The sequence below is a fragment of the Papilio xuthus genome, unplaced genomic scaffold, assembly GCF_000836235.2.
Source record: "Papilio xuthus unplaced genomic scaffold, Pxut_1.1 DF825946.1, whole genome shotgun sequence".
Classification (NCBI taxonomy): Eukaryota; Metazoa; Arthropoda; class Insecta; order Lepidoptera; family Papilionidae; genus Papilio; species Papilio xuthus.
Genome location: NW_013532703.1, coordinates 9,008,028 through 9,035,260, shown reverse-complemented (window position 1 = coordinate 9,035,260; position 27,233 = coordinate 9,008,028). Strand labels below are relative to the sequence as shown.

Sequence of the window (27,233 nt, the reverse complement as noted above, 5' to 3'; positions counted from 1 at the left end):
GTAATCGTAGCTTGAAAAGTGTTATCTCATAAAATTAAATAAGAGTAAGGCGCGAATAAGTAAGCGTAGGGAGGTAAGAGGATCTCTGAGGAGGCAATGCGTACAATAATCAACGACATAGCTCAAGTCTGACTTCCCCTACCCATTAATTAAATCACTACAATTAAGGTATCTTTGAATACACAAACACAGATAAACACAAACTGTTTTTAATTAATTTAGTTTCACTGTGTGCGTAGGAACAAAACTTTATTAAACATTTGTTTACGTAATTTCTAACAAAAGACGAAGAGACGCCGTCGGTAGTAAACTGTTTTTTTATTTACTTATTAATGTGTGCATTACGGCAACACATTAGTTTCACGGCAGTTCTTCTTGTGTTTCAGATGTCCATGGGTGTCGTTGACCACCTCGGTGTTCCAGCCGCTCGTTTGCCCCCTTTTCTTATACAAAAAATCGCCACAAAGTTAGACTTTTTTCAGGCGACATATTTGTGATCGTAATCCTAATACATCTGTTTAAATCGTAAGTTATGCAAACCTTTTGTATCGCACAATAACATAAATATGGCAAATATCATACTATCTTACAGCTTACTTATTTATGTTCATAAATATTAAAAAGGACTGGAATTTAATATTAATATTATTTCTTTCGCGATCGAGTCCTCATTCCTTTTCTGTTAAACTTGTATGCACATTTTTCCATAAATGTTGGTGTAGGTATCAGCTGTCTTTTGTTTTAGCATTTTCATGTTAACGTTTGTTATTCCTTATTTGAATTCCGAATGTTATGAAGAGTATAAAACAAGCGTCGAGGACTCTATAAAGAGGCGATGAACAGTTAATAATGCAAAATTGTGATGTCCTTTGGTAAGGTCAAACATCACCTGAAAGGTTATTTTAATCTGTATTTTATATTTAGTTGCTCATTTTACTTTAAACTATCAAAAATTTCATACAAATAACAGAAAAATTAGTAGCACTTTAAGCACACAAAAATTTAGAATTAAAAATATTCGAGAGACCATTGGCCCGATGATGGATTCGTGTTTTTGCCCGCGTCCCACTCGGCCGGGACTAATCCCATCGAATTAGTTCGACACGCGGCAAACGTTTCCTGATTTTTTCTTCGGGAATGACGACGAACAGATGTCTATTGAATTCTCCTACCCTTAATTATGTGCAACGAAACGAAACCGGCGGTTCATTTAAAAGAAATACATCAATGTCTTCATTCGAACCGTCGTTACATAAAATCTGATATTACGACTACGCTGGCAGATAGCTAAATTGTAATCGTCTTCTGGAACAACATTTACAAACAAATAAATTGAACTCATAAAGAGAAGCAAGACATTTACTTAGTTGTCTTCATGTTCAAACTAGCTGTCGCCCGCAACTCCTCCTGCGCGGAATTAAAAACAAACACAATAATAGCCTATATGTTCTTTCAGACTATGTTCTATATGTATGCCAAATTTCATCGAGATCCGTTCAGCCCTTCTTGAGATACCTTCAAACAAACATCCGACCATCCTTCCATCTATCCATACATTCGTATTTATAATAATAGTAAGATGTTGTCGTTAGGTTTAAATACCGTAATTGTTTAAATAGAATTAGTAATGAAGTATTTGGGACAGCATAATAACAATCTTAGAGCAAATATTGACCAAAAAATCGTGGTAATTATCGTATTATTGCGAATAAATAATGAAAGTTCAATCAACCCACATGGAACAAATATTTTGACAGGGCGAAAGCTTAACATTTCCCGGTAAACGTGCACGCCTTCGAAAATGTTTACACCTAAAGTGCGGCAACGAGTGTTGGAATATCAACAGGCGTTAATTAAATATTATCCAGTGTTATCGCGTACGTTAGCTATATAATAAACAAAATGGAAGCAATAAAACAAACACGGCCCGCTTACAGCGCAAGCTCCGTACGGCGACGGATTTATTTCCACCAGGAAAGTGCTGCAGGAACTAACGTGCACATGTCGATTGCATGCGTTGGTGTATACTGTACTGAAGTACGATTTACTTTAAATGCATTAGATATGTTTTCTATATTTTGAGATGGCAATCAAGCAAGCCAAGCCACACAGGATTTGCTGAAATATCGGAGCGACCGCTGCCCATAGACATCCGCAATTGCCTATCTTTAATTTTAAAAAGGAAGAAAAGCGTAGAAAGTAAATATTTTGAAATCCACAGGGTAGGAAGGGCAAGAGGATTATAATTAGGCCTCTGGAACGCAGATTTATCAATCGAAACACTTCACATCCGTCTTCTGGCCCAATCGGTAATATATTTCTCCGATTTTTTAACAATCATTGTAAAACTTGATTTCGTATTTTATTCAGCAAATCTACTCGTGTTAAAGCTTTATTCCAAATAGTAAAATTTACCTTAAAACATTCATTGAGTAGTTAACCGATATAACGATCGAAATACAGATTACATGAAACTTATTTCAGTATCGAAATTTTCTCACAACCAGATCTATACACAAAGTTTGTTTTGATAACATTCATTACCCAGATGTGTAAATATAAAAGTCTTTAATCTTAGTCCATAAAGATATAAAGCATGTTCGCAATCTATTAATTGTCGTGTTTATCCATAACATGTGTTGTTGCGAAAATAAACATGAGAGTAGATCGAAGTTTACGATAACACGTGCGCGTAATGGCGGGTAACTAGCGCGCTTGTTCCGCGTCTATCATCTGCGAAGTGCCACAGACTATTAAACTACGAGACTGCAGAATTATTCGTGCGTCCCAGCTGGTACCAGACAGTTTTGTTGTCGCAGTCCCAGTAAGCGCTTTTACATTTAAACTTGTTTCAAAATTTACGGTGAGAACATTGCTATCTGATTCATAGTTAAATGCTGTTAAATGCTTCTAGATAGTTCAGTCGTATGGTAAATTTTAAACTTAACTAAACGAAAATTTTCTAAATTAAAGTAATGTATAAATAATTAGGTTATTTACGAACTATGGTGTATAGGTGAGTAATTAATTGACTCTGATATTACGTTACGGTACTTACGAGTGGGCGAGAAGTGGTTCAAGTAACAACGGAGACAAGAAATCATGTTTTGATTTAATAAGAAGAGAAAATTACACGCGCGACACTGTACACCAATTTCAATACTACCAGAAGTCACTTGAAACTCGAAAATAACATGTATCTAAAAGTCTTGACAAGTAAACAAATAAAAACCACGTGTTTGCTTATTGTTTTATGGACTTTGGAAAGATTTAAATAAATGAAACCATACATTCTGAATAAATTCCTTGATATCCTTAATGTTCATTTAAAAAATCCATGAAACATCTTAAAGTAACTGAAATTTTACATATCTGTGTGTTACTATTGTAAAAATAATAAGTGAAAAATGAGTTCTAAGCAGGTGGTAGGGGTTGATCCAATTTATCCGACATTGTCGCGGTCGGCTAGTGACCGCAAGCTCGGCCAAGTAATATTGCGGTACACCGTATCATTTCAAATTTATTCCTTTAATCAAGACGTAATAACAACACGTGATAAGTATACTATGTTACAATAAAATGGGGACACAAATACGCTTTTTTGTCACTTGTAATGTAAAAATGATAAGAAAGAAAAGCATTTTATTTCAAGCAAGATATTAAAGTTATCTCAGTTTCCAACATTTGCCTTACCGGTTAAAAAATGCAATTTATTAACCAAGAACATACCATTCCTATTCTTCATATTATTCACAGAATATGACTTTAAAGTAATATTCCCATATGGCATAGTATATTTATCAGTGTTTGTAATATGAAATGCTTCTTTCAGTTGGCGCAATAAGAAGTTCAGGTAATAATTTGTGTAACATAAGAAAAAGTCACCCATTTCTCTCAGCACTTCAAGTGGGTGCAGGTCGAGTGTGTTGGTAAAAAAAGTCACGCAGTGCGTTCGTGACGTGTTTGTTAACGCGCTGGGTTTGCAGCAAAGCTCGGATATGTGGCTTGTATCCTTTAAATCAAATTACCCTGTCCCATGTCTGTTGTTGAATAATTTAAAAGATTTCATTGTTGTTTGTACGGACATTTTTATATCGGACTTTATACAGTCACTTGGTCAAATGTATGTCTAATTTTAAGGTCTAAACTTAACAAAACTGTTTTGCAAGAAACTAACCGTGGGTTTCTAAGAGCAAAATCCGCATTTAAAACATATTGTTATCTCTGTTTTGTCAAAGATGTAAGACAGGGATGAGGAAATATTTTATGCAGATATTTTGCTGTCAGTTTTTAATTTGATATCCTTTATTAGAAGGTGTATTCTATCGTGACTAGCTACAATATCCGAGTAGTAAAACATTTGAATATAAAAAGGGCTTTACTTCGTACTTATCGCGGCTTAGGACGATCCTGAAGGTTATCGTACAGTAGCCCTTACCACAAAAATCGATTTCTTATCGACAAATACGTCGTTGCGATACGAGATTTGTATTCGTTGCGTTTATCAGTCGTTCGATAACGATTATAGGTATACTTCACATACGCTACTGGAAATTCCTCACGATAAGTAACAATACAAAGTTGATTTACGCTTCCTGGTAAGATATGGTTAATTTTAAATGCCTTAACGTAGGTTTCTAAGACCAAAATCTTCGTTAAAAACATAATATTATCTCTGTTTTGTCAAAGATAATGACAAGGACGACGATATGTTTTATACAAAGATTTTGGTTTCAGAAACTAACGGTACTAGGAAAGTCACAATAATAGGAGACTCAAATTCATTTAAAAATTCTTTAAACTGCAACAGTACGGATATGTTGCTTTGATTACCTGCATCAAACATTTTTTTAAATTAAAATATTAGCATATTTTTTTTGTAATTTTACTAATATTTCTTTTACCATTCCAACTAAGCTGTATGCTTGTGCTAGGATATGGTTTTCGACAATAGTCGAATGGCGGGATTCGAACCCCCGACCTCGTGATCGGAAATCCGTACCCTTAACCATTGGCTATTGACGCTTTTTAAAGCCATCAATGAATTCAAATAAACTTTGGGATACCAATATTATAAATTTATAATTTTAAAACAATTATCACTGAATGTTATTTCATCATCATGTATGTTATTTTAATTAGAATCAACAGAAACCGTTTAAACAAACAACCGGTTACCAGCGTACGATTCTCGTTTAACTTATGGGACGCGACGCCCGACGCGGTGTCAAACAAATTCAAATGGCAACCAAGTGTAGAGCCGAGGTGTCGAGGTGTCCAATAACAAAGACCATGAACACGCTTGTCAAATAACACTCGTCAAATATTACACGAGCGCGCTGTTTGCCGCGCTTTTCCAATATGGCGGATGACAGGAGCTAACGTATATTTACATTCAAACTTAGGGTGTAAGCAGAAAAATATTGAAAAGGAGTTTTGTTTCTTATAAAGTTCACTATGTTTAGTATAAAATTGTAACGTTCCTTGAAGCGTACATATGTTTTACATATTTGATTAAAAAAAAACAAAGATTGTTCCTGACACGGAAAACCGTCTTGGAATTTTACGAATTGCTATGCCGTCCATACGATATACAAAAAGTGTTGCTTATACTATAAATATTAATGAGTTTGTATTGAAGTTTGTGACAGTATATTAATTATTTAGGTACGATGTTACTAAATACAAGATAAAACGGCTGTTCTTTTTATCATTCCTTTTAATAATTATTGTTGCATAACTTTACATTTTAAATAATGTATTTATTTAACGTTCTATGAATAAAATAGTATGTAGTGACTTTGGAAAACATAGCCACATTTATTGAGCTCCTAAACGTCAGTAACTTCAAGCTTTTGTTTTATTTCACAAAAAATAAATAAAAAAAACTGCCGTTCGTTCAGCTTCAAAAGATTAAAACAATTTGCCACTTCAGACGAACAAATACAATCCTGTGTGCGGGCGCGCCACGAATAAGTGTAAAAAAATGAAGTTAAATTTTAAAAAATGTTCTCTGGACGAGGGCAGGAAGGGAACAGTCGGTGGAGGGCACTCAAGGGAGAGGGAGGTGCGCACCTCTGAGCCTACAACCTGCTACCATTGTGCTGCATGTAATCTTTATAATTGCTGTTTTGTTGGAGAAAAAAAAATTAGAATCCCGTGTAAATGTTGCTTTGGAAAAAAAATTGCTATGTTAAGTACATCTCTTACACTAACATAGAACTAAAGGCAGTTAGTTTAATTTAAAAAGCACTTAATCTGTTGTACTTGATAAATACGTAGCCCAATCGATCGTAACACGAGCTACCCAGGTATTAAAAGTTGGCAACCGTTCAGAAAATAATTTACACGGCACGCCCCGCCGGCCGCCGCGAGGATATCGTAAAGTTTAAAACGTCCTCCATAAAGTAAACAATGGCCGAAAAACAAAAAAAATACAGAACAAGTATAAGCCAGCGCCCCGCGGCGGTTTAGGCTTTTTTCGCATTAAAAACAAAGTACTTTTAAGACTTTTTGAAATTACGCCTTATTTTATAAAAGCGATAAAATTCATAATTGATGAAGAAACAACAGTATAGTTTATATCTGTAGATTATTACTATATAAAAATAAAGATAAAAAAACAATGTGTACAAAATAAGTTGTTGCATTTTTCACGTAAAAATTATAAAGAAATTTAATATATTTTTTTTTAAATTAAAAAGTTTTATATTATTAAATACCATAATTGAATTTACCCCGCGATGCAATTTAGTTTCATAAAGAGAAACTAATTTACCGACTTTCCACCATACAATTCATCTGACACACGTCTGTAACAGAGTCACGTAATAAATAAAATGCATATAAACTGTTAGCGACGTGTAATGAAATGATTAGAGGTTACAATTACACGGTCCGTGACGTTACCGTGACGGGCCGGTATCATACCCGAGTCGTCACAATTCGTTACACGCTAACTAGCCGTGACAACGTGCTTACTACCACATCAATAAAGCAATTAATTTACAAAACTTCAACAAAAAATATAACTAATCAAGGACCGATATTACTTAACGATACAACGACGACGACTGCTTTGTTTAAGTATTTGTTGTCAGATAAATATACATCGGAAATTGTAACCTGGATGTAACATGATCGCTACAAATTGTATGCATATTACCTACGTATGTACAGATAATGATAATGTCCCACAAACACCTGCTTATGTTAATTCTAATGTGGGAACGTTTAACATTCACTATATGAATCGAATGACAAACAAAACAAATTCAATTTATTTTCTAGCCATCGCCGCGGGCCTACATCTGTTTTGAATATAAAACACGTCACGTCCCCGCGTCCCTTATTAAAACCCCCAATAAAAAAGCCTAAGACAAAAAAGCTAACCACATAAAAACAGCCTACACGTCCAAGATCTTCATATTTGATCTAACGACCCTGGAGAAGCCATTATTTTTAATAACCGATGTCTAAATAAAACATATGACGGTTGTAGAAAAAAGGACGAAGAGTTTTTTTTTTTAAATAATTCAAGACATTTATTAACACGGGTGGACGGTGAATCGTGATAAAACAAACATGGCAGGCGGCGCGCGCATAAACATGTCGTTTATCGTGGGAGGCTGTCACAACACGCGGGCTTCAACAGCGCTCTGACGCGCTGGTGAAAGCACCAAGAGACACCCCAGCCTGCGACGCTAGAGATCTTATCATAACCGAAGCCTACGCATGCCAGCTCGTAATACTCGGCTTTCAATGTCCGTCAAATCAATATTGAATATAATTCAACTATGATAGTCATCGATTCTAACATACATAACGATTCATTAACATAAGCCTATTTGTAAACAAATATTCACATTTTATAGCAGTCCCTGGAAATTAGTAGTTGTAGAGTCATGCCCGTATCGGGTTACTGACACGCATAATAAATGCTTACTGATATTTGTGTTGGGTTTGGTAGGTTAGAAACCCGTTTATGTCAGCAGGAAGTTCAAATTTGTTCCCTAGTTTTTATTATGATTGTACACAACTTAAGATAACTCGAGTACGCAAAATTACAATCCACCATGAAAAAGAAATAAGAATAAATAATACTAATCGTAAATCATTCCACAACAGAATATTCAATCCAATTATCGATGTAAAAAAGCTATTCAAACATAACAAGCCTCTAATACCGTGGAAGAGGCACAATAACCCGTTTATCAATAAAGCAAAACGACTACACGGCAATCTGGGCTTTCATCGCCTAGTCTATCACATGACGGCGCGGGCAACGCGTAGCGCCCAGAGATGGATTGCTCGTATTACCTCGACAAGCAGCTCCAAATGGGAGATCGCCTACAATCCATTCTAGTAACTTAGCACAGACCCGCATTCCGGTTGTACGTGAGGTGACGCTTAACAAGGAACATTTCACTAAATTATATGTAAAAATACAAACATCATAAGGTATCATTACGATCTTACAGGTGCAGGCCGGGCCAGGCTATAAAGATTGCAGATATCAGACAATGCCTCGTTAAAACACGAACATTTTCCGCGAACTGTTTATCATGCCAACACTTAATGGCTTTGAGCATGTTAATTACGTTTACGTCATAAGTTAATTGAAATTATGAACTGGGAACGTTGAAGCGTGGAGGGATGTAGCTGCGGTCGGGTGAGTCACTTAAATTATTTAAACAGCATGGTAGATATAGCTATAAATCAGAATTAAGGACGCTAACAAGCGAGCGAGGGCTTTCGGCACCGATCAAATTTGAATCTAAAACAAACAGCGCTTCGCCGCCCGGTTTTTAAACCTCCCGGCACTGCCCAACTACTAATCCGTGGCGAGTTACAATTAAAAGCATCCGTCCGTTTTGTTTTCAGTCGCTACCGGTTCAAAGATAATCGGCAAAGGCACGACCGGTAGGAGTTTTGTTTCTTTACACAAACGCCAAGTCACGACACTGCGGTGGATTTAAATAAAAATTGCCACCGAACGAGGCGAAACTCGTATGATTCGTGAACCAACAGAAATTGAAGAAATAAAAACCTACAAAGCTATAACAGACAGAAATAAAAGTCATAGAGGGCACGTAGAGTGTTCAATAAAAACTCAGATTTAAATTGTGAAGGGAAAAAGCGTTAGCAAAATGCAGCCACCAGCTTTAATGAACGATGGTCACAAGCATTTCAACGACACACATTATTTTTTTTACAGTACAATAAATTGTTTCGTTTTGTTATTCTTTCTACAGTTTATTTATACTATATGCAATGAATTTATTTAAAACACATGTAAAACTCATTTTATACATAGGACTCAGAGACCTCCCGCAATTGTAAGTTCCATCTGCTCATTTGCATTAAATTTTCTTTTGATTCTTTTGCCCAGGACCATACGTGACTGAGAGACATTGACTACTCGGTCACGATAGTCGTGACGTCGAATATACCAATCTAAACTTAGTGCATTTAACCTTACTATAGTATCAGCCTTTTATAAATCTACATAACCAATACTCTTGAAAGACTTGAAACCAGCTATCTCTTCTTACTGCCAAACTCAACCAAAAAATCACAAGGAAAAACTCCATGAAAGCATGATGCTTTATAATTTGGTTTAAGAAAAATAATAAAATGTATAAAGATTTTTTCTGGCGAGTATACAAAGAAAAGAAAATATTTGGCGACTATAAAAAGCATTACCGAAAACAAACACATAAAACTATTCGATTCCAAAATAACCGAGGCACGTCTGCAAGTAATAAACTATAAATCAATCAGACACCATAAGATACGACAGGGCAATGATGTATAGGAGTTAGTCAGTGAAGAAATTACGTCGCGGTATATGTGCCGTCGTAGTTTAAAAAAAATCGGAACGACCGGTAAGGAATCGAGTTACGAGCGGTTAAATAAACGCAGCATCCCATCATCCCATTAACGCTATTGGCGCCCGGGCCGAATGTTAACTGAGCCAGAAATAAAGTTTAACCCGATCGCTTGCACGTTAACGCAACGACATTCCAACGTTGTAGATAAAATAAAGTTTAATGCGTAATGAAACCGATCCAAATAATTAGATACGTGTAAAACAGATGATTCTTTGCTACTACTGATCAGAATGTTAGATAAGTTAGGGAGTTAACTGAAATTAATATAGGTATTGAGAATTGACGACCCAACAATTTAAGATTAAGAAGATTTTATCAATTTTATGGTTAGGAAGGCTTAGACTAAACAGACATGTAATATTAATGATCTGTTAAAAATATTATAACGGTTTGATACCAAAACGTTATTATATAAATACAAATGAATTCTTCCAAATAAAACTCGTACTCGTATGTATAGTCGTTCAACTCGATCGAAATAGATGACCACCTCTAAGTAGGAATAACGACTTCTGTGGGGAAAACAAATATTAGTTCACGCGCACCTCAGAACGGATTCAATCAATATTTGTAGTGCACGTCTGCTTCCAAAAAGCGTATTTTCTGATTCAACAACTTGCAGTGTTCGGTGTTCGAGGGTGTCGTCGTGTTTGCTCGGGCGAGGCTACAGACGAGCACAAACATAGAAAGCTTGATGCTCGCACTTGGAAAGAAATTTATGAAATCGATTTATGGTACTTAAAATTCCAGTTATATGTACATACTACAAAAAAGTCCATAATTCTACATATCGTCTTGTACAATTTGGAATCAAAAACACATCTATTATTTCATTTCATATCTGATAAGATCATAATAGATTTATTATATCCTAAACAAACAAATCCCGACAACAATGAAATGGGTTTATTCCCATGAGGAGTCTTGGACAAATTTGTATGTACACCATTGAATCTGAAGTGAATAGACGCTAGCTCTTCTTACAATACGTATCCAAAACATTCATAGTAACCCTTATTTAAATTCAGAATGTAAATTTTGGTGGCATGCGGCGTGCTGCAGCTATACGGACCGCGGCAGGGGTCCATAGATCCGTCGGGCACCATGACTCGACCCATCTCTACATCATGCTGCGTAACATACGAACTTACTTCGATACATGTACACATTTAAAACCTCAATCAATAAACGTCATGTAGATATTGTAAAAAAAAATAATAGTCGCCAAACACCCGCCGAGCTATAGTTTTCCAGTGCAAACATAAGAAAAAAATAATAGCCGTCTAGCACATAGCTCTTTCAGCTGCGAAGACATAATTCGTAGAGATATTTCCATATGCCAAATTCCCGATGCGTCGCCTCTTACGGGGTGGTCTTTGATGATAGGAAAAAACTTAAATATTTACGTTGAGTGACATGTTACTTACGAAACGACATCATAAAAAACGTCAAGTACATTCTCTGTCCTAATAAGTGTAGATATTTCGCTATTTATATTCGAAGAAGTTTATAATAAGTAGAAAGGAAATGTAGCATTGTCCTTTTTACGGGTCCAGAACGTTCTATGCGACACAACCATCGCACCTCAATCGAAAAGGCATTGCATTAGCAGTAAACTTCATAGGGGCACATAAATCTTGGGACAGTGCGCTCTGCCATCGACAATAAACCGTAAGTATGCATTCGTCAATCCAAAGACGAGAGCGGCCAATAAAATGTTATTATTTAGGAGCTCATAACTGGCGAGATTTAGTAGTCATAAAATAAGTGTGGTTGACCGCATCCCCTCGGCGAATAGGATTTCTTTGTCCGGAACATTTGTAACTGGGTACAGAGAGGCCGGTGTTGAGTTGGTCTTGGTTTAGAAGACGGTGGATCTCGAGAGGCGGCTATATCCGGTGCGGGCAAATTTAACTCCCAATAAGCTTGTTTATTAAGGGGGTGCAGTGAACTATTAAACTGGACTCGTAACGGCTTCGACGCGTACAATACTTCAATACTATCGAAATGCTCGCCCTTTAATTGCTTTCTTAAGAACCTATTAAAATCCAATGCATTTCGACTTCGTAGTTTAACAACAGACCTCAATTATCGACCGTAACGAAATAAAACTATTGAACTATAACTAACTACTAATATATTTACGCTAATCAAGACAGGCTAATTTTTTTTATTAAAATTAAGAATAATCAACCCTTTCAAATAATAAGGTACACTTTTGTCTTTGAGTACCATCAAGACTGGAAAACTGCTTCTATCCTGTTTTATTATCCAGAATAGAAGCATATAAGTCAATATGCTAGAAGTCTTCATGATATCTTTGCTTGTCCATCTTGATACTATTTAAATAGGTTTATATTACACGGGCAAAAAGTTCTATTGTGCTATTGATTAATTCGTTACGCCATTAGAACGGCTAGCATAGAAATGCGACAACGAACACATTCGAATTTCGTTCGTTATTTATGACGTGCTATTCTCTAAAGGACTGTATGATTTACAACCGCCGTCACAAAGGCCAAGTTTTATTATGACGCGCTGTGCCGTAGTATTGTGCGTGTATTTTATTTCGTTCGATTGTTCGCCATGTTTGTTTATTTTTGGGTCCTTCTAACTAAACACTTTATTGTCACGAAGCGACACAATTGACTGCGACCATATTTCACGCTTCTTAATTATGACAATGAATCTGTAAATGTTTTGCCAAAGTGACATTATTTAGTAGGAAATTAAAAGGAGTCAACACAGGTCAGTAGTGTCAATTCTGATTAAATTACCTTCATCACGAGTTAGGTTATTCAAAAATTATTTCCTCATTATACTAGTTGCGCCCACAACTTCGCCCGCTTCAACTAGTGTTTTTAGGTAGCATTTTGTAATGACTTCGTAAATGGTAAAGCCTATGTCATTTCTCAGACTCTAGACTATCTGTCTACTATATTGATCCATTAATGTCGGTTCACCAGTTTAATCGGTTTCTTACTTTCGCGTTAATAATATTAAGTAAGAATTAAACGTATTCAGACTTAATATAGACTTTAATTGTATGTCTAATTTATTACCAATGAATATGTATTAATCAATCAGCTCATCTCCAATGAATTATTATGTAATAACAGCGATCACTATCAATCTACCTTGATTACATACGTAGTTCATTGAATTAAGACATTTGCTTAAAGACGAACATAGTTACAAGCGTTAAGTGTAATTGTTTGGAATAACTGTTCCAATGATAGGCAATCAGGAGTGCTTAAACCTTATAGAAAAGAGTTTCGCATGAAAGTCCAAAAGAAAAAACAAATGAAATATGATAAAAAATATATTTGCATTGTATTTTATCGGTGTTATTCATATTAGTAATAGATATTTTTTAATGTACTACGTACTGCAGGAACATGAGTTGTCATCTTAGTATTTTTTTTTTATATCAAAAGGTAGCAAACAAGCGAGCAGCCACCTGAAATCGCGGAAATAGCGAAGTGACTGCTGCCCATAGACATACGCAATTGCATATGCGCTGCCTACCTTTAATCGACGGAGGAGAGGATGCACCGAAAGAAAATATCTCCCCTTTCCATGCATCCTCTCATCCGTAAAGTCCACTTCCATTTCCCATCCTTTCTTTATAAAGAAAAGGATGGGAAGGGAAAGAGGACTAAATTAGGCCTCCGGGACGCACACTCATCAGACGAAACGCGGAATTGCTTCCACTTCACGCCTGTCTTCTGTGTGGTGTGTGTAGTAAGTCTTTGTTTTTGACTAGCGGGCCGTAGTTTTGTAGCCCGTGGTTTAGATTATCGGGTCGCTAACAGGGGAAAGAATGGTGTTATGTCTCGATGGTAGTCCGTGTTTAGGACTGATTAGCCCCACTGGGCGGTTAACTACATGTGCACACGGCGTGGGTAGCTCAGTGCCTTAGTAGGACATAGGGACGTAGGGAGCGCCGGGTTGCGGGGGAGGCGTGTGTTTGGTCTCTACCCACGAATGAACACTACTCAAATAGGAAATCATGTCTTATACAACATTCAAAATGCTTATCTAAGCTTTATCATCAAGTTTATATTACATATAATAAAATACGTAATTTAAAGCACAAAAATCACGTCTGTATAAATTCGATTTATGATAGACAGAGATAGCAACATTACTTGAGGTCATACAAGTGAAGTGGATTCAATCAACGAATCCGTGTTCATAACTTAGTAACCGTACTTAAGATTATTTGTGTTTTCACTTAACGTAGGCGCGAATGCGGTCAAGCACTAATGCTTTGGATTGAAAACATGGTGTGTAATGTATACAGGAATTCGACACTATAAATGATGTTCAATTATAAATCTTATATACAAAATACACAAACATTTGGTATCGATACTAAATTAAATACACATCAGAAAAACGGTTACCAACCGTTACCTAACATTTATTGCAGTATTGTTTAGTAAAATAAATAATGCTTTTTGCAGCCAACTCAATGCGAGTAGCTATTAAAGTTCATTTGGTAATATCACAATCGTGCACAATAGATTTATTTGCACATTTAGTGTTTGGAACGCGTGTCGCGGTTCCCATCCCATTCAATTACGGCGCACGCTAAACAAAATTGTCACGGCGTCAACCCTAATGGGACATCAGTGGATAAACATTGGAGGGAAATAAAATACCAGTCGCGTGGCTTCCCAACAGGAGACCCAATAACGCCTCGTTATGGTAGTACCATGCTGTTAGAAAACCACTCTATGGGATTATTAAGTTAGTTCTAATCGTGGGAGTGGTATATTTTAAATATTTGCGGTACATTAATAGCTTGAAAATAAAACGAGTATGTCATTAGCGGAACACATTAGCGTGTGTCCAAGACGGGTGCTATTTTTGTGGCGCATTCCTCGACCACATCATCGATCATGGCCGTACTGCGCTGTCGGTGTCTAAACCGGGCCGTAGCTACGAGACGACAGCGCAGCGGCAGCTGACATACGCAGCCCAAAGAGGGTCGGCAGGCTGACCGTTTGCCCTCCGTTGTAAGAATTAAACGCTACGTCGAGGTCAAAGAGATCGTCTCGACGTGATTGATGGACGTTTACAAAAAAATATATTAAAATAAATAAATCAGCAGCGGGCATTTTGAAAATTTATCACTAGCAGACTTCGAAATGTTGTTTGTGAAGTTGAGCGTACATTTTTGTTTTAAATGAAATATTTTTTAATTTATTAATACAATTTTTCGAGATTCGATTCGATTACTCACATACGTCATTGAAATTCAAAAAAGTAAAACATAGTGTTTATTTTAAAAATGAACGAAATAAATCGATTTTTTTTGATTCAAAAGTGATTTATCTTATAAATAATAGGCAATCGTAGTATAAAAACATCTGAGATTACAAATAATTATGAAAATCAATCTTATCCCTCACATAAATACATCATCCAAAATTAAAACAAAACAAATACATTTACGTTAAAAGCCGAAGCCTGTACCGAGGGAGGAAACACGGCTTCATCTTGGAGACGGGTATTTTTTCCGTTGGCATTGTCTCGGCTCGCCAGCGCTTCCAAAACCTCCCAAGAGGATAGCGATGTTGCACTTTCCCCTGATTATTTCTCTGACATCTCTCGAAATCGAAATTTTGACTACAGAAATTAAACGTGCCACAGAAATCTATTTACCTTTTGAGATAATAACAATTGTCGAAATTCGGATCTAAGATAAATTTTTAATTTGTACTTTTATCTAAGATAGTTTTACGTAACAAAATTAGATTGTCGGCGGCTCTTGTTAATTAATTATAATATTTGTTATAATAAAAGTAACAAATAAAAAATTAGGCATTGTCAAAAGGTTGCAATTATGAAGATATCATGAAGACTAACAATATTTAAATATAATTTCAACAGTTTGAGAAGCGCACAAAAGGCTGTGACATATGCGCACACGCAGGCCGAGCGCGCCGCTGATGGATCGATGCTTTTTATCCTGATGACGTCTCCATCCATTCCCGGCAAATTGCCACAAGAGCTCACGAGGTGTGATTGAGCGCCGCCCGGCCCGCGAACATTGCTCCGAATAAACCGAACTATCAATTACACAAAGTAATTTAAAAAATGTTAGCTGTCGCTACATTTGATTTTGAATTAAAAATAGAACATTTGTTCATTTCTTGTTTTATGTGTAAGTAGCTGTTGCCCGCGACTCCATACGCGCGGAATTAAAAAAAAACTCAATGAATAGCCTATGTGTTCTTCCAGAGTATTTTCTACATACATATGTGCCTAATTTCATCAAGATCCGTTGAGCCGTTCCGGAGATACCTCCAAACAAACAAACAAACATCCATCCATCTGAACATTTGCATTTATAACATTAGTAAGATTGAGTGTTTTATTCACCAAATTTTTACTATGGTAAAATGTAAAACTGAATAATAATTTGTAAATAAAATTACTCTGAGGAATAAATGACAAATTATTTAATAATGTAAATAAAAATTAAAGAGATATATGTGATGATGGTTTTTAAAACATTTTTATTTGCTAAATCTTAGAAGCACACAAACAAACAACAATCAGTATATTGAAGAGAATGCGTATTTGTATTCTCTACCGTTTGTATTTTTCATCGAAAAATCGAAAAGGACGTCCGATAAAAATCACAAAAAAAAAACAAATACAAACGACAGCAGGCGACGTCAGAATTAGAAGTAAGAAAAAAACAAACATTAGTAGAAGGCAAATAGTAACTGCTTTTGTGAGTTTTATTGTTTTTCGAGCTTTTATTGTCTCGAATACGACCGGCTCGAACCAATTGATTCCTCTCAAAGATCCTCGTTTAGATGCGAAACATGTATCCAATACTAATTGGTGTTCGATTTGAAATGCGTTAATATGTATGTTTGCACTTTAATTTTCTTTAAATTAATTCGAAATTAACTAAACGATTATGCAAACGGCTTTACCTTAATATTTTAGGATTTCTTATCGTTATTTTGGTTTCAAGTGTAAACGGCAGTGTTGATAATTATTTTGAAAAAAATATCCGATAAAATTTTGCTTTCAAATAACATTTAACGAGATGAGAGAACATTTGGAGATGGTCAATACTCATAAACATATAGCTGTTGCCCGCGACTCCGTTTTCGCGGAATTAAAAAAAACTTTATTATTACACTATGTTTTACATCTATGGTAAGTTTCATCGAAATCCATACATACATACATTCGCATTTATAACATTAATAAGATTCTATGAGGTAATAGGCACTGGTATTATTCGAGGTCTGGTTTATATCATTTACCAAGTGAAACAGATGCAGTAGGCATTAAATAACTGTGAAGATTGCTTTCAGGACTAAGTACGTTGAGTTGTAGAGTAGTTCCTATGAAAGACTTATCTATTGAATTGCAAGACCGTACAAATTTCAATGAAGAATATTTGGTCTGGTTTTACGTTAGACAGAGAAATGTCAACGATCAATACGCAAGATTGCGTCTTGAACAAATCAACGTGACGCTGAAACGATCAGCGAACGTTATTTATAAAGATCTATTTATTCAGCTGCCGGCTGACCTGGATCCACGGCCAACCTGTCGCCACACGGACACACACATACTTACAAACTTATACGTTTTATTACTCTGGACTTCCTTAAAAGCGAGATATCCATCCTGTCTATTTTAATATTAAAGGAAATTATATAATATTAAAATATTCCCCAGTATGATATTACTAAAAACTCTCTTCATTATCACGTATGATGCGTGTAAAATTTAATTTGCAACAAAATAAAAAAGATTTTTTGTTTTAACAAATTTAAGTTTTAGAACAACACGAAAACAAAAGAACATACTGACATAAAGAGAACACGTTACATTGTATAATATTTTCGTAAAAAAACACATTAAAGTTCTGTACTATAAAGTCAAAAAATGTATTTTTATAAATACCAGACATCGGAATCTTTCCTAAAATAAATTTACAATGAGTGCTTGTATCATATAACTCATTGTGTGCTGCAATAAAACGAGCAATGGTTTTAAAGTGTTAATAACGTTCGCTGTCGTGTGCCGTATTTAGTATAATTGGTGCCAATAAAAAAAGATACAGTGTAACTTCGGACGTATAACTCGGCACTTGATACAATTTAATGACATTGTACAGTCGCGTGCGTATAAACGTGGATTTCCATTGCCGAAGCAATTGTATTGAAAGAAATGGTATCTCTGTTTTAAATTAATTCAGAAATAGCTTGGTAATTGTCAACGTAATCTTTAATGAAAAAATTATCTAATAATTAATGAGATTACCGCGATATTAGTCTTTTTTTATAACATAAGGTGGCAAACGAGCGAGCGGCCACCTGAAATCGCTGATATAGCGAAGTGACCGTTGCCCATAGACATACGCAGTTGCATATGCGTCGCCTACCTTTCATCGACGGAGGAGAGGATGCACAGAAAGAAAATATATTCCCTTTCCACGCATCCTCTCATCCGGAAAGTCCACCTCACTTCCCATACTTTCCTTATAAGGAAAAGGTGGGAAGGGAAAGAGGACTAAATTAGGCCTACGGGACGCACACTCATCAGACGAAACGCGGAATTACTTCCACTTCACGCCTGTCTTCTGTGTGGTCGTGGTATTTCACCGGGCGAGCCGGGCCAATTCGTGCGAAGATGTTAAAGCGGGCTCTACCACTGTTAAGTCTTCAATTATTGCCAGAATATGAAGTAACTAGCTGTCGCCAGCGACTCCGTCCGCGCGGAATTAAAAAAAAAATGAGTAGGCTATATGTTCTTTCCGCCTATGTTCTATAGCTGTGCCAAATTTAATCAAGATCCGTTGAGTTGTTTCGGAGATACCTTCAAACAAACATACTATATTTGTATACTAATATTAGTAAGGTTAGTAAGATGGGTTTTATTATATGTATATACTACCTTTCATAAAAAGCAAGTAGAAATTATTACATGATTGTGTGTGAGTGTACAGACAAGTACTGTAGTAATATCGCCAGGACGTCTCAAGGAGTTTGCTGATGTTATAAAATGTAATCTATGTTTTTCCACAGTGAGGCACGCGTATTACTCAGCGCTGATCGCTTTCTTGCGGTTGAATCGATACGTCCATTATTAGTTTAGTTCATAGCGTTTCTTTAGTATCTACGACAAGGATAACTTTAACCATTGTTGAAAAATATATAACGCGTTAATTTTTTTATGAAATTATGTTACTCATTTTACTTAAAAGGCAAAAGGTATGTTTGACAAGTCTAAATATTTTACCGGACCAATAAATTTGCAGAGTGTAATCATTAATTGAATTGCAAATTTACCTTCTTAAAGTTCTATAAATATTAGCTTATAATCTGCAAGTTAATTAGCCATTCTTTAGAAGTAGTAGAATTTATCGCAAAGCAGATTAGGTGCTAACTGCCGTTCAACAATGATGCATTAAAATTGCATGAGCTGAGACAATGGATTCCAAAGCGCTGTGCTCCGGTGAACCGGCTTTACACTTAATTGAAAATAACGAGTTGCATATTCATGTAACGCACAACAAGCACCAACTACATCGGCCGGAGCAACGCACGTCTCTAATTCTATTTTCTGCGCAAGCTCTCGCCCGAGCTTTCAACTAAAACACTCGTTTACAATATTTATGAGGAACAAATTAACAGAATACGTTTTCGCGTTACAACTTCCGCGCTACCAATTGTTTCCAATACGAGTTCCCACTGAATTTGAATTCCATATTCAAATTGAATGCTTAGTTTTGGTGTTCATATATTTTTTCATTCTATACTTGTACTTTGGCATCTTCAAAAAAAGCATTAGACTAATGACATAAGCTTAACTCGTAGCGAACATAATTTGGATTATTTGCTCCACTAAATAGAATTTTAATTGGAAAGATTTAATTTAAATTATAAAAGCAATTCAAACCACCTGGTTGGATGACACGTTTACACAAATTAAAAAAAATACCCCACCCGTTCGTACAACAGCAACCGTGAAATTAAATTTATTTAGGCCCACTCCACATCATCTTGTGTCAACGCTGTTTACATAAAGAATATTTTCGAGAAGGACGCAATGCCCATATTTATACAACTCCTCCGTTGAAATATTTCACTCTTAATTTTCTACACGACATTCAATTTTAAGGGGGACGTGATTCAAACTCTCTGAATGCATTAATATTATTTATTAAAATAACAATGTCTATTCCTGTTCGTTTATATTATTCAATTGTGAGTCGTTTGTACAAAAAATAAACAAATGAATGGAAGGGATAATCATTGGAATGACTAAATTTACACGTAAGGGGATGAGTTGCACGTAAATATGTTGGTATAGGCCAAGATTGTCCTTCAGATAACGAGTTACGATAAGAAAGCGGAAGGGCACAGGTAACCGTGACGACAAATATTTATCTCTCGACCTTTCTGCAACTTTATCGATATATGTGACTTTGCGACAAATTACTTCCAAAAATAACAATCGAAGGGCCTTATTTTACAGATTTACCGTGAGTTCCTAAGACGTAAATCACCATTTAAAATATGTTGTTTTCTCTGTTTTGTTAAAGATAATGACTGGGATGATATGATTTGTACCGAGATTTTAGTCTCAGAAACCCATTGTTAAAATTTAAATGACCCATATTCCATATGAATGTTTGTCAACAAAAATGTGCCATATCCCCTGAAGAATGAAATTTATACAAATTACTGGTGCTTGATAATTTATTTGTTAAAAGTTTAAAGTACGGTAACCAAATGAGGAGGTTACCATGTCTAAAGGTAATTCTATATCGCGGTTAAAGTATCAAGTTACTTTAAGATTTTTTTTAACCTCCCACCCACCACAGTACTATTCAAGAAATCCAATCGGCGGTTAAGAGATCCTCTTACATAATGAAGGGGTATTTTTTACCCATAACAGAAGGCAAGCGCTAGAATTGTCAAGAAATGGTGCAGAAAATGTTATTGGTTAGTTGCGTAATTTAACAGAAAAAAAAAACGAAAACCAACTTTTTTTATAATTTTTAATGTGATCGAAGCCTAAACTACGTAATACTTATCTATGGTGAATTTCTCAAGTTTAAAGTAGACAAGCTTTTGTTCTAGCATTTGTCTGTGAGGAAAACGACATTAGGGTGCGCCCACACTGCCGTCACGTCGTGAGGGCGGACGGTTCGTAGAACAAAGCACTGAGCACCTTTAGCTCTAACTACATTTTAAGGCGACACAAGTCATAAGCGACAAGCGTGTTAATGGTAAAATCGCATGATTAGTTCAAATTTAGATTTTCATTTTATTTTATAGTGTTGAAAAGGTATTGAGGACGTTAATATGTCTAGAGAATAAGCCTACAAAATAATGTCTCTAGTACCATTCTTGCAATAAAACAAGAAGGGTTAATATAAATTAGTAGGATGTTATGGAGTAATAAATTTTATTTAATACAACCCGCATTAAACATAATAAAAGAGAATTCCAATTACTCATAAATATATAAACATCTCCTTACTTGGACGGTTGCTTAGTCATAAAGAATTAAGATAGACGATAACAGTAAGCCATAAAGCACGTCATCTGATTTGACCGGCACGAGTTTAAGTTTAAACTTAAGTTGCAAAGCGCAGCTTATCATGTTCGTTAAGCAAAACAATAAAACCGCAAGCGCTTTTACCTAGAAACAAATAATCAAAAGACAATAAAGAAAATAGAAATAAGAACGTCGTAATCACTTTTATTAAATTAATATTACGACTGATTGCTTTACAAACAATACTTTACTATCTAAATAGGTAGGTAATAATTATGATTTGAGAAAATATAAATAACATAGTTCTGACCCTCGTCCTGGTCACAGTTGCATAGTCAATCTTTGATATGATCTACTTATAACAAAGTTGTTAATGTTTTTAATAAAACTCAAGGTTTCCCGCCTTTCCAAACGATGCTACCGTGTTACGTAATTAATTTAAATAAATATATCGTTAATTCGTCGTCGAAGTTAATTAAAAATATAAGTTCCAAATTAGTCCTAATATCGTCGCCCCAAAAAGGTCTGCAAAAGTATTAAAAACAACAGGTAAACGTTATCATTTCTCGAAATCGTATTTTTAACACCTTATAGGTTGAAGCGTGTTCAATATTCATAAGATGGACTCGAATGTAAATAAAAATTTCAAGTTTTCGCGATAGTGTTGCTTCAAATCGAGTGTCCGACGATCGCGGTTACTGCTGCCACGGTATCAGCTTTACTCAAAGACTTTATTGCTTCTCCTCCATAGAATCTACATAAATGTCATCCGAAATAAATTACTCGCACCCGCTGAAGTCAATAGGGTTGTCCACTCTTTAACAAACCATTAGTTAAAAGTGTTGTATCAACAATCAGTTAACAAGGAAATTCTTAATCGTTGTCATGAGCTAGGTAATCAGAATGTGTTCCACTGGACATAATCATTATCTATAAATCATCATAAATATTATCGCCTGTCTCGTCCTTTATGCACAACGTTAATTTGACTAAAAGCTAGTGAAGTAGAGGCACTTATCTAGGCTTTCATTTAAAGTTACACGCAGCTACTAAAAAACTACGACCTAGTAGAATTTACCCTGTACATTATACGTGAGATGAGTTTTTATAGAAAAATAACGAGAGTGACAACCCTAGCGTAAGTGTCAATATTTATGGCGCTATATGATATTCCGAAAACCCCGTACCGTTGGTGCTTTTAAATTGAATATTGGATATTTTAAATAATACATAAAATTATGAGATATGATAATTTTATACCAATATAGCTCACTCGGAGTATTTATTGCTTGTGTGGAGGCAAACATGATTTTCTTTAACTTACGCTTTAGACAAATCGTGTAATGATAAGTAAGGGCATCCTTATTGTAAATTTAGTTGAAAAAATTACTCCTTAAATCCATTAGACGATGCTGAATGAACTAGCAAGGATTCCAAAATTAAATATCGTTGATGTGTCAATATTTTAACAGAGATAGTTTACGGTTAGAGTGCCAACTTTTTGATCGAATGAATGAACGAATGAAGAATTCAACCTTGTCTCAACTTCCTGATATTAAGATAAATAAATCTAATTTATCATGTTTATTTTAATCTTCATACGTCTATACGATTTGTGATAAACACAAAAATAAATAAGAAAGTTAAACATTTTAAAGAAGAAAAAAAACGTTACTGGAACTTACGAGTAAAGTAACTCTGAGCTTCTATTGTTTATCTACTCTAATTGTAATTTCTAAACAAGGACAAGGGACAGATGGATATGTTCTGACAGAGATGGATTGCACTCTAGTCCCGCAGGTTACAGTATAAAGGGATCTATTGTGATTCGTCGCATCTTTAAAGCTATTACCTGCGCACACGCAGTCCCTTTTAAATCTGTCACTTCAGCTTAACATCAACCTACACTCTCGGAAATCACGTAGTTAGTATTATTGTTATGAATAAAATTTAATTTGAAATTTGTCTTGACGAAAAATTGAACAAACATAATGTACTTATGAAATGTTTTTTGTTCTAAATGTTTTAGAGTTTTATAATTGAACTTATTTAATAGAACTAGAGAGAAAGAGGGAAAGAGTTAGAGACAGAGATAGCGATAGAGTTCAACTCTTACCCAATATTATTTAAGTTGTTTATTTGGAATTCTTATTATGCATACAATTTCATTTTACAAAATATTAATGTCTTTTATAGTTGTACCAAAAAATGATATGTTTATTGTCCCCGTGTTTTCTTTACTTTAATTATTGAAATAAATCGCAAATATTTCTTTTCAATACTGCTTAAACTTACATTTGATTTTATCTCTTAGGTATTTTCGTATTCCTTCTCCCTGTTATCCTTTATTGTTGGCATTAAATGGAAAAGGTGTGCGATACACAATAATGATAACAAAGCTCACCACGGGGTGCAATTTCTGGAAGGTCGCCGCGTCACTAAACCTGTGTGGAGGTTTAAATTTTTTTTACGTGCGATTTAATCTGTTGTGATTTTAATACTGGCCGATAATAAGATTAAATTTTAAGTTTGTCATTTTAATCTACTCTTTTCAAATTTTCTTTTTTTTTCAATAGATTTCTTTACATATACAATATTGTATCTTTCTATCTTTAAAAAAATATTAATATAATATTATACGATTCCACGAATCTTTTTTATTTCGATGTATTTCAATGGCATTATAATAAAATGAATATTATATGACGAAAATTGTAAAATCATTATTAGTTCTCCATAAAATGAAAAATTGATATTATTTAAATTTTTTACTCCGTTAATTAATTTTAAATGATTCAATTTTCTGTTTTGAATGTAATCTGACTTTATTTTACTAATTGACGGCAACTGTTCACGATGTTTTTAAACTTTTTCTATTAAAAAATTGAAAAAGCATCTAAAAGGGTTTCATCATCCGCCGTTTAAAACAAACTTTTGATAGTTTTAACTTCCTGTAAGTAACGGCTAACATTATTGGCTCGTTTCCGCCTCGATCACAAGATACATTGTTTGTTTGTTCAGACTTTAATGTCTATAACAAATTGCCAATGACATAAATAACGCTCTCAATATATCCTTTATTCAATTCAACTATGAAACATCGAACTTTGGTTTATATCACTACCCTGTTAACTATTACACACAGGTCTTCCACTGTATCCGATGTCCTTCAATCGCCATCTTCGGGATCTAGGTATCAATAGTTGGTCAAACCTTTAAAGTAACTTTCGACGCTTTTTTACTTTGACTAAAGGGCTGCCTTTGTATATAAAGATTATGCACGTACGTATAATTACAATTTGTAAGATGCCATATTCGTATACGTCTGTTGTTTAATTAATGTTTGCAATTAGTAAATCCTGAACAAAGCTAGCTAGTTTGACATTCGTGTCGTACTATCTGCCACACTCAGAATCCTTAATCCGTCACTAATTCTTTCTTGTAAATTCAGCCTAGACTTTAGGATTTAGTAAAGCATTATCTACGATTTCTGAAAGGCTATAAAGTGGACGACTTTTTTCTGTTATGTGTATGCCTGAACGAAAAGTTCTCGCCACTTATCAACGTCTATTCGAGTTTCTCTTCAAGTCTCATTGAATACGTAAGATGTATTCCAGCTCTTTTTTGTGGTCATTACAAACGATAAAGAAAAGCATCGTTTTCAAATGAAATTCTCAGTTCTTATAAAGTTTTAGTTTTTAGTCGTTAGTTGAGGCAAAGATAAGATGTTTTGTATACACATATATTGCAATCTGGGATATATTCTATTAATAGCGTATTTAAAAGGTATTCATGTCTGACAAATTCGTCAACAACTTATAAACATTGTCCTATATACCTACGTATGTCAATATTTATAGGAAGCATAAAGAAATGTAATTTACAGAAAGTGGCAGATCTTTTGCATGTTATCTAATTTTTAGGTAGATACATACATTTAAAAGGTTATTTTAATTGCAAGTTTTTTCAAAACAATATCCTATATTCAAACCAATCACTGGACAGATGTTTCAAGTGTACAGATAGTTTGATATCAAGTTCGTTATCAACTCGTGTTTGATAATCAGCAGAGGTTAGATACCGCGATGTTTATTTGCATGCAGACATTATAAAGAAAAAAAAACCAAATTATATGATATGATCTAAAATTAATTAACATTGAGTATATTTTGATGGGATAAATTTTAATATTTACATATTTTGTTTTATTAAAAACAAATGTTGTTGCATTGTACGTGTTTTACTTCAAGATGGCTTTATAAGAATAAACAATTAAAAATAAAAAAGATCTTTATTGTAAGTCGTGAAACCGAACGAGCAACTGAAGTTTATGAACTTTGAAAAAGGAATTTCTCCCTATCAGTCACGGGAGTGCTCATTTTCCATGTTTTTGATTAATATCAACTTACCGAGTAGTCTCCATACTTCAGCACTACTTAAATAAACATTCAGATGTGCTAGACAAGCCGGCAACAGCAGAAGAAATACTAAACACTTCATATTTTTAACTTTGTCCCTCCTTATGTCATAAATAAGGTCCTCATTAGAACCAACAGTTCACCAAAATCACAATTTCTTCACATTTTTTTCAACCACAGTCCAACAACGTTGAGTTCTCGCCGATACAAGATTACACACTCGTATAAATGGTATAAAATCACAAGAAAAACGATTGAAATGCACGAATCAATACGGTAATAGTTCAAAGTTTTCAACCTTATTCATCAAGAAGTGTATTTCTTTACCTAGAGTAATCAAATACGTAAAAAACAATACAAATAAACGTTTCTATACAAAAATTTACGACACAACCTCTCCCCCGTTTAGATTATGACTAACTAGTTGTTTGCCTTGTCGTCCGCCTCGCTTTGCCTCGACTCAAAACTGGTCGCCAAGGTGTATAAAATCCTAAGCGCCACACTGGCATCAATTAAGTTTCTCTAAAACTCCCGATAGATGGCGTTTAACACAATACTAATTTATTTCACGAACTGGTTTTAAAACATCCCTTTTAATTTTTTTTTAATAATTTAAGGCAAATACCTAAATATGGAATTTAGGTATGGAGTGATTTTTAAATATTTTTATAATCACTTTTTTTCTGCCATCTATCCTAAACGTTTAGTATCTTTAAAACTTTTAAAGTATTTGTATTGATAGATGGCGCGGGCACCACAGTTCAAGTCATACAAAGAAAATTAAAGAAACCTTAATAAGCAAATTTATAATATTTGTAATACTAAAACTTTTTATAACATTGTCAAATAGAATTCATATCATATCGATAAATTATATTTATTAACTCGCTTTAAAAACTATTATTAAAATTCATCAACATCATTAATTCCTCGGTAGTATAGTGGTAAGTATCCCCGCCTGTCACGCGGGAGACCGGGGTTCGATTCCCCGCCGGGGAGAACTTTTTATTTTTTTTTTTTCAAAAATTACCAATTATTTTTACTAAAAATCAAAACTAGCATTTAGCTTAAGGAAGCTAAAAATAATTAAGCTAAGTATTAATAATTAACAGCTGTGTACAGTTCAGTATACTGTTACCACGAAGGAGTCGGAGCCTGATCAAGTGGGGATGACTAAGCTAAGGCAACGTGGCCTATGGGCCATAGGCGTCCACGCTGGACCAGTACGGGTTTAAGTAATTATAACCAATAATAATTCAATAACATTTAATACAAAATTTTATAAAAAATCTTCAATTTATAATATTTCGTCCTTTGGTTAGACAATTTCCAATTTTAAAATCAGATTTATTATCTTAAAATAATGAAT

The 27,233-nt window shown here is 34.7% G+C and overlaps 1 protein-coding gene and 1 non-coding gene across 2 annotated transcripts in view; one reads left to right on the top strand and one right to left on the bottom strand.

The window, feature by feature from the left end:
* dnt (tyrosine-protein kinase Dnt) overlaps window positions 1–26,299 on the bottom strand; it is a 40,141-nt gene extending 13,842 nt beyond the window's left edge. The window contains exon 1 of the mRNA XM_013321778.1: window positions 25,856–26,299. Within this exon, the coding sequence (XP_013177232.1) occupies window positions 25,856–25,946 (91 nt within the window). The 5' untranslated portion in view covers window positions 25,947–26,299. The remainder of the gene's footprint in view (window positions 1–25,855) is intronic.
* Window positions 26,300–26,791: 492 nt separating this feature from the next.
* Window positions 26,792–26,863, top strand: TRNAD-GUC (transfer RNA aspartic acid (anticodon GUC)). The gene has a single exon. It is a non-coding gene; the product is annotated as a tRNA-Asp (tRNA).
* The last annotated feature ends 370 nt before the right edge of the window (window positions 26,864–27,233 follow it).